This window comes from Zonotrichia albicollis, chromosome 16, assembly GCF_047830755.1.
Source record: "Zonotrichia albicollis isolate bZonAlb1 chromosome 16, bZonAlb1.hap1, whole genome shotgun sequence".
Taxonomy (NCBI): domain Eukaryota; kingdom Metazoa; phylum Chordata; class Aves; order Passeriformes; family Passerellidae; genus Zonotrichia; species Zonotrichia albicollis.
In genome coordinates, this window is record NC_133834.1 from 16,096,398 (window position 1) to 16,105,388 (window position 8,991).

An 8,991-nucleotide genomic window follows, 5' to 3' on the forward strand; every position below is an offset into this window, starting at 1 on the left:
CTCACAGCAGTACCGCCCCTACAGCCGCCACCACCTCAGATCAGAGTCGGTGTGCTGTGAACCTGCACCTGGGACAGCGTGGACCAGAATTCACGCGTAGGCGCTGCAGCCTGCTGGGCTGTCAAGCTCTTAAAGCCCAGAGCCGAAGCCCCAGCCGCTACTGCCATTGCTATGCAGGGCAGGGTTTGCAGGAACCTTTATTGCAGCGCTGGGGCAGCAGCACCCCTGCCCCAGCCCGCCCCGGTTCTCTTCGGGCCCTTCCGCCAGTCCCGCCCCCCGCTGTGACGCCATCGCCTCGCGCCGGCGCTGCCCCTTCCCGCCCTCCTGCGTCACTCTCGCGCGACGGGCGCGGAGCGGCGGCGGCGGCCAAGATGTGAGTGCGGGGCGGGGGCCGCGCCATCCGCGTCCATCCGGCCCGGCCGCGGCCCGACCGGCCCCTCCGCCGCGCGGGGCGCCGTGGGGAGCGCGCTGGGGCCGCCGAGGGGCGATGGTGGCGCGAGGGTCAGGGATGGGGCCTCGGAGCCGTGGCCTCCCGCGGCCGGAGGCGGGGAGGGCAGGGGAGGGAGGGCCGGGGCGGGGCCGGCCGGGGAGCTGGGCCCGGGTGTCGGCGCCGCCGCGGCCCGGCCTGCGGGAGGAGCGTTGTGCGGGCCCGAGGGTCGGGTTGCTGTGCTGATCTCGCGGCCCCTGCCCCGCGGCTGCTGTACCGGACCCACGGAGGGCGGATGTGGCTGCCCGCGCTCCGCCAGCCGCGGAGCTGGGCCAGCGGCCGTAGAGGGCAGACAAGGGCCGGGCGCCGAACCCTCCACACACCAGGAATTGTGCCGGTTTGCAGCTGAGGACCTGGAGCAGACTGTCAGTAAAGGACTCGCCTACAGCTCTACGGGAAGCCTGAGGGCGAGCGAGTTTGCTTCCTTTGCCACAGAACTGCTGCTCTGAGTGTTCAGATTCTGTCTCTAAAGCAGAAACGTGTGTGAGATGGACGTCTAGTTTGTGTCGATTGCTCTCTAGACTTTCTGGTTTTGGGTGGATGCCCCTAAACCAACTATTTTTTAGCGAGTGAGAGGTTCTTGATTGTAAGGAAGAAGCATGTCGCTTAGAAATGCAATGTTGTTTAGCCTTGTGTGAGGACTGTGATTTATCCTTTCCACATTTTCCAGTGAATGCCTGAACTTGTGCACGTGAAAATGCCCACAAGGTAGGGTGAGGTTTCCAACTAAAGTGAGTTTGGCCAGTGGCATTCCCGAGAAAGGATTAAAACCACTAGTTAGTTTGGAGACTGCTTATTCAGTGCATCATTCGGTGAATGTTCCAAAGCCGTGTGGCTGATCTGCCTGGGAGGTGCCTGTCCCAAGGAGCAGTTAGCAGTGAAACCTGAAAGGAGACTGTATCCAGGTGAGGGTCAGGCTCTTCTCCCAGGCAATGGGCAACAGGACAGGAGGACACAGGCTGAACATGCACTGGGGAGGTTTAGATCAGGTAAGGAAGAATGTCTTCACAGAAGGGGCCATTGGGTCCCTGGAAGGGGATGCCCAGGGAGGTTGTGGAGTCACCATCCCTGGAGGTGTTTATAGCAAGTGCTGCATCCAGTCCTACTGCTCTGGTCTAGTTGACATGGTGGTGTTGGGTCAGAAGATGGACTTGATGGTCTCAGAGGTCTGTTCCAATGTAATTGAGTATGTGATTCCATTTCCTGCCTCAGCAGCAGGCTAGGTAACAGCAAACATGCTGGTCTTTATCTGTGTTTTCTCTTCTCCCAGAAGGGGTAAAACCAGATCTGACTCTGGAGTACTAACAGTTTTGTGTGCTGATAACATCATGAGTTTGATAGTTCCCAGGTGCAGGAGGAGCTGATATGTAGGCAGAGATAAGCCAGACCTGGCCATGGGATATTTGGAAGAAAAATGGGCTCTGGGGTGACCTAATTGCAGCCTTCAGTACCTGAAGTGAACCTGTAAGAAAGATGGAGAGAGACGTTTTACAAGGGCCTGGAGTGCCAGGAGAAGGGGGAACGGCTTCCCACTGACAGAGGGCAGGTTTACATTAGAGATTAGAAAAAAATTCTTCCCTGTGAGGGTAGTGAGGTCCTGGCCCAAGGTGCCCAGAGAAGCTCCCATCTCTTGAAGTGTTCAAGGCCAGGTTGGTGTAGCGAAGGCCATAGCTGGGATGTTGGAAGGTGATGAGTTTTAAGGTTCACACCATCCCAAACCAGTCAGTGATTCTGTGATTTTATTAAAGGAAAATCTTAGGTTTTCTGGTCTTGTGAAACCAGGAACCTGTCTGTTCTGTACCACCCAGCTGGGCTCATGGAGGGGCTTTATGAACTGCATCCCCCTTAGACGTTGCACTGGAGAGGCACAGAGCTGGATAGAAATGCCCTAAAGCTGAGTGACATGCACAAGTTTGCTTGTCTTGGCTCCTTTTGCAACGCCCATGGGACAGGCTGCTTTTTTCCTGCCACTGGTGCTCGAGGAGACTTTTCCTTTCCCAGCAGCTTCCGCCAGTAGCACACCTGTGGTGTGGGTTTCCTGTCCTCCATGCAGAAAGGCCACGGGTGGTTCTTGGTTTCTGCAGGGAGCTGGGTTTGTGAATATTCATTTGTGTTGTTTCCTGCAGTTGGTGTATTAGGGAAAACCGTGAACCTGAAAATCAGGAAAGCAGGTTTGGCTGTTCAGAAGTAATCTCTTCCCAACCATACATTTAATTGCAATTCAGAGAATAAAGTAATTGCTTACCAGAAGCACAGAAGCAAAAAGATTGTTGGGTGCTGTGAGCTGTGGAAGTTTTTTTCTTGTTCGCTCAGTTTGCCTGTGTGGGGATGGAGATGTTTCCAGCATCTTGCATTATTACAGTGCGTGTTCGGTGCTGCTACAGATAAGGCTGGCAGCTCCAACACACTTCTGTTCATTCCCTGAACGTTTAATTCCTTGGTACTTGGGGGTGTCATATTCCTTTAGAGGTTATTAAAATATTAGAGACAGGTCTGTAATGCCGATTTTAAACAATCCCCATGGTATAATCAAAATGTTACATGTTTGTAGATGTTGCAGATTTTGTGATGGATGTAGCCCTCATATAGTAAACATCTAGAAGTCAACTAATGCCCTGCATTTCAGTGCTAAATAGAGAGGTGTTAAATCTGTCTCCTTTTGGATCGAGAGCAAAGAGAGAACTGGTTCTCTGAATCCAAGAGTTAAAAGTGAGATGTGAGGCATGAGGCCCATTCTACCACTATGGATATCTCTGAAGGGGAAAAGGAGTTACCAGGATTAAAAAAGAAGAGCTTGCTAGAACTTTTTCTAAAGTGTCTGGAATTGCCTAGTACTTTAACTCCACAGTTTCAGTAATCCTGAGTTACATTCAAAGTTCAGTGGTTTTTGTTGCTGCTCTGGTCTATATTTGGGTGTGGGACTTTTGTTGTCTGTGGGTTTTTTTTAATTAAGCAATTAAAAGGCTTGCTTTCTGCAATTTGTTGTTGAAGGGCTCCCTCACCAACCAAGCGCAAGGACAGGTCAGAAGAGAAGTCGAAGGACCGGTCCAAGGATAAAGCAGCTGCCAAGGAATCGAGTGAGAAGGATCGCGGTCGCGACAAAACACGCAAGAGACGCAGTGCCTCCAGTGGGAGCAGCAGTACCAGGTGGGTGCTTTTATGGGAGCATCAAATGACAGCATTTGCAGAAATCAGTACCTTTACTTGTGGTAGTCTTGGGCCTGTTGAAAGCTTGTGTTGTGTTAGTCACTGTGTGATTTTTGTCGAACTCGAGAGGGTTTATATTTTAAGTATGAATTTCTTTGGTTCTCTGGTGAGCTGTGGAGTTTCAGTCACAGTTACTCTCTGTAATTGTCAGAAGTTTCTCAGCCATTGTTTTTCTAGGTATTCCACTAATTTTTATTCTTCTCCCCCTTGAAAAAGATCCCGTTCCAGCTCAACTTCCAGCTCAGGGTCCAGTTCCAGCACTGGTTCTAGCAGTGGCTCAAGTTCCTCGTCTGCCTCCAGCCGCTCTGGGAGCTCCAGCACCTCGCGCAGTTCCAGTTCGAGCAGCTCTTCTGGCTCTCCCAGTCCTTCTCGACGCAGACATGACAACAGGAGACGGTCCCGCTCCAAGTGAGTTTTATTTGTCTTCTAGGAATTGCCAGATGTCACGTTAATTCCATGTAGAATGCAAGATTGGGATCAGAACAGATTGTTCTCTGAAGCCCATTTGCTTTCTCCATAACTTAGAGATGTGAATTTTGTTAGAATGGATGTGCTGTGTTTCCTTAGAATTCAAACATACACCCTGTAGGAACAGAGGTTAAAAATCTAATTTTTAGTAGTTTAAAAATTTTAAATACTACATTTTTTAGAGGTGGTTTTAATCAGTGTTTCCTTAGTAGTATGGGTCTAGATCAAAGTAAAGCTGTTCAATTCCTCTAAACTACAGCCATGACTAACAGAAAAGTCAGGGCTAAAACCAGCATATATGTGTACATATGTATATTTATATTCTTATTTATGAAAAGTAAAATAGGAAGGAGGGCAGAGGAAGCCCCTGTAAAGGTAACATGGGAATCAAGCTGTCTTAATGTCTTTACAGTTCTCCTTTGTATAAGGCAATGAAGGCTGATAAAAATCTGCATAAGCCTGTGTGGGTTTTTAGTATCACTCAGTTGATGGACTTTAAGATTAGGAAGAAGCATAAAGATAAATTTTCTACATACTGTTTTTTTGAATATTAAAGATTAAAGTTTCATTTCAGATTTTTCTTAGCTGCAAAGGCATTGTGATATGCAGCTAATTTTAAATAGATTTGTTTACATTTTTGGACCTCTGTAGTCAGTGGAAGATACAGAAATGCAAATAGTTGAATCTGTTCATTGCCTGGTTGTGGTATGCTGTGATCTTATGGCCTTATTTTGCCTCTTCAGTTGTTGAGGCAAAGAATGTTTTCGTATTTACAACTGGGAAATGCTTTAGCTATGACCTCAACTTCATAGAAGTGCTTGCTAAACTTTGTGTTTGTTACCCTAGTTGCAGTGAAGTTAAAAATTTGCAAAAAAAAAGTTTTCGAATTTCAAAAGGTTCTAAAGCAAAACCAGACAAATGCAAGTCCTGAGGTGTTTCTGAGTGGAACACCCTCACCACCACCCCAACACTGTAACTTCTTCAGGACAAAGATGCCCTTCAGTAAAAATGGTATTTTTAATCATGTGATAATGACTGGCTTAGGTTTTGTCCTGCATGTTCCCTGAAAACTGTAAATGTTTTCTGTTGTCCAAATCAGGTCCAAACCACCCAAGAGAGATGAAAAGGAAAGGAAGAGGCGGAGCCCATCACCCAGACCCACAAAAGTGCATGTTGGAAGGCTCACTAGAAATGTGACAAAGGTAATAATGGCGTGTTCCCTTGCAGTCAAGCATTTGTGTTCTATGAGAATGTGTGAGTTGCTCTTTCAAAGCTCTCTGAACCTTGGTTACTAGTGAGTTGCCAAGGTGTTGCTGTTGGATATTGTTTCTTTGTGTCCAGGTTGGTCAGTGAGGAAAATTTTCATATGATTTTACTGAGTCAAATACCATGAAGCCTTCTGAGAAACTGTAGTGCCTAAGAAGTCTGCCTGTTTTGTCAGTATTCCAGACCTTATATTGTGCTTTACTAGAATAGAATTTGGGACAACAGCTGAAATTACCTTGGAGGTATAAAGGATACTGGGCAGTTCTTGATAAAGTATCTGCAGAGAGCTGGGCTGGCTTGAGTTGTCTTTGCTAAAATGTAGTTTAAAGGTCTTCAGGGGTAAAAAGTTTAGGCTGCTGAAAAATTGATGTGATGTGGATTTACTGCTCTGGGCCAGCCAGGACTGGCTGGTGAGTGTGCTCTGTGTTCATAAGGCTCAGTCTCTTTCTCTCTCTCTCTGCAGGATCACATCATGGAAATTTTTTCCACTTATGGAAAGATTAAAATGATTGACATGCCAGTTGACAGGCTAAACCCACATCTCTCCAAAGGTTATGCTTATGTGGAGTTTGAAAACCCAGATGATGCTGAGAAAGCCCTGAAACACATGGATGGAGGTAGGTACTGACCTGCAAGGAGCCTGTGGGCTTTAAAAAAGCTTCAGAGTAGATGGATTTGATCAGAAAATGAGTTAGAGGTGATGGGGATATCTTTGGTGAGCAGATAGAAAGTACTGTCAGTTTTCAGCCCAAGTGGCTTTTGTGAGGTTCAGGACAGATCCAAGAAACCACAGAACTATTAGAACTAATCTTTTTTCAAAACAGTGAAAAAATAATTTTAAGCTTATATGAAAACCTTTCCAGGTTTACATCTGAACTGCACTTTGGTGGGATTAGATAAAGAAGTGTAGCAGTGTGAGGACTATGTCATAGCAGCCCCTGAGCAGGGTGTGGAGCTCCGTGGCCTGATCCCACTTCAGTTGCTTCTGACAAAGCAGTGAGTTGCAGTGATATGATGTGTATATGTTAGGTTGAAAAATACTTATTCTCCCTATTTCTGTGCTGCCCTCCAAAGGCCAGATTGACGGTCAGGAGATCACAGCCACAGCTGTGCTGGCACCACGGCCTCGGCCACCTCCCAGACGCTTCAGCCCCCCCAGGAGGATGCTGCCGCCGCCGCCCATGTGGCGCAGGTCCCCCCCTCGCATGAGGAGGAGGTAAGAGCTGGGACAAGGCTGTTCTTCTCAGTAGCAACTCATTATCACTGGAAGACTTGGCATGGGGACAATCCTGTTGGACTTCCCTTTCCCCTGCGAGTGACAGTAACACATTTTGGGCATTGCTTGAACCTGGGTTGCAGTTCCTAACTCATGAGCTCAGGGTGCCTGCTGTGGTCTGCACCCTGAGCACAGTCTCTGGGAACGCTCTCACCCTTCCCACCCTTCCCTGCCTGTTCTGTGGAGTGCCTTCTGCATAAAGGCTTGAAGATGAAATGGGAACAGACTTTGGCTGACAGAACACTTGTGGCAGGCTGTGCCAGCTTCTTGTTTCTTGGAAGCCCTTGTACCTCCCTCCCTCCCTTATTTCTGAATGGGCACATGACCAAAAAGCAGTCCTGTGTCAGGTGGGTGGAGTACACTGGCCCTAAGGTGTGATCTGACAGTTGTGCAGCTTGGAGCTGTCTGATTGTGCTCAGGTAAGTTCTGAGTCTTTGGTGTTTACATGTGTTCAAAATATTTTACTTGTCAGTAGTAACTTGATTGCTGAACAACTTTCAGCAAAGGTTTAAAAATGAGCAGTAGTTACTGTGGCATAAGATCCAGGAGGCTTCTTGGTGCTCCTTTAAACACACCTTTTGCTGAGGTCTCACACATGCAGGTTTGCCTCCTTTGTAATATCTCCTACTCCATCTTCTACTGTCCTGTTAGCTCTGCTAGTATTCTGTGCCTGGAACTTCTGTCATAGCAGTAACTATACTGATAAGTTGTAGTAGTGAGAAGCTTGAAGCTAAACTACTTCTGGAGTAAGCTTCCTCTAAGGAGCTTGTAATGTGAAAGGATTTGGGTAAATCCTTGCCCTGAATATCACTCTTTCAGGAGTCAAAGATGACTTCAGGTGAAGGAGGATTTGTTGTAGGATCCGAGTTCATTTTCCTTGAGGAAGAAGATAAGTTTCTTGTCTGTTGTTCAAGTATTAATAATTTTTTTCTGGTTCCTTAAGCAGAGGGAGAATAGCCAGAACAGTCCTGCTGTGTCTTCTATGGAGCTGTTTTGCTCAAGCTCTTTTCCCATGGTGTCTGAGGGATTTTGGCAGGAGGCAGGGAAGGGTTTTTAAAAAGTTGGTAGCTGAGCTGACAATTGCTTAAACCTGTTGTTGTCTCCTAACAGAAGCTTTCTCCTCATTCCCTGGCAGGTCCCGCTCCCCTCGGCGCCGCTCCCCCGTTCGCCGGCGATCCCGATCCCGCTCTCCCGGGCGGAGGCGCCACCGCAGCCGCTCCAGCTCCAACTCCTCAAGATAAAGCAAAAGGACTGGACAGCTTTTTACTTTTTAACTTAAATCCCATCAGATGGAATATTGTCCCTTTTTTATAATGAGTCTGGGTGAGGAGGAGTGAGAGATAATCCTGGCAGTGAAGGCAGTGTAAGAAGAGAGAGCACCAGTTCCTGGCCAGTAACCTTTGCTGTGAGGCTTCTGGATTCCTGGCATTGAATTGAAATTATTTAAAAATGGCTTTGATTTTAAAGGCTGAAAAACCATCTTTTCCAGGTAGAGGGAGGGAAAAATGTTTCAGCCTGTCTTTCTCCAGTTAGCAGCTGCTGCTTGGTGATTGTAAACGTTTAGCACGCTGTACAGACCAGCATGTAAATCTTAAGCTAGTTCAGAACCCCAGTGAGTAAGGCAGTGAGCCACATACCTTGATCTCCAGATGCCAGCATAGGAGTTTATCAGGGCAGCTGGAGCACAGACCTGCCGGAGACTTAATTCAGTACAAAATTGCTTTATTCCAGTTCCCCTGGATGGTTAGTTTCTGCAGAGTAAGCTTTTCTGTAATGCTTACACCAGGCAATCACCACAGAAACAATGGTCCAGCCCAGTGAACATGACACTGTAGAGAAGTGGAAAGCCTAAGAAATGTTCTGTACCTGCCCCCTTAAGTGATTTCTTTCACCTTTTTGTTGAGGGTATTGGTAAAAGCTTCCTACTCAGCCCACAGTGAAACAGCGTGCTTTTACAAATCCCCAATGAGTGACTGAGCACCAACCCCTTGGAAACTGCAAAGCAGAGAGGGAGGCTCGAAGCCATGATGCTGCCTGGATTAACTAGGGTTGGCATAGGGAAAGGCAAAGAATTTACCACCTGTTGTACAGTCGATACTATACAGATTTTTTTTTGTTTGTTTTGTTTTGTATAACTTTGTATCCTTTTGGCCCATGTTGTGTTTGTACTTGTGTAGGACGAGCAGTTCTGAATAAAGCAGTAGGGTTGAGAAGGGCTGTGCCTCCTCTCTGCCTCACGGTGCGCGGGGGGGCGGGGCTGCCCGGAGGGCGGGGCTCGTGCCCCTTC

General features: G+C 47.7%; 1 protein-coding gene across 2 annotated transcripts; it reads left to right on the forward strand.

The window, feature by feature from the left end:
* The first annotated feature begins 247 nt into the window (after positions 1-247).
* On the forward strand, positions 248-8,917 carry RNPS1 (RNA binding protein with serine rich domain 1). Of its 2 annotated transcripts, none has more exons than XM_005493171.3 (7): positions 248-373; positions 3,479-3,634; positions 3,911-4,102; positions 5,262-5,364; positions 5,892-6,045; positions 6,503-6,644; positions 7,840-8,917. In XM_005493171.3, coding segments are annotated over exons 1-7 (855 nt in total). In that variant the 5' UTR covers positions 248-371; the 3' UTR covers positions 7,946-8,917. The 2 variants fall into 2 exon arrangements, with proteins under 2 accessions (XP_005493228.3, XP_074408940.1); XM_074552839.1 differs by lacking the exon at positions 248-373 and adding an exon at positions 473-501.
* The last annotated feature ends 74 nt before the right edge of the window (positions 8,918-8,991 follow it).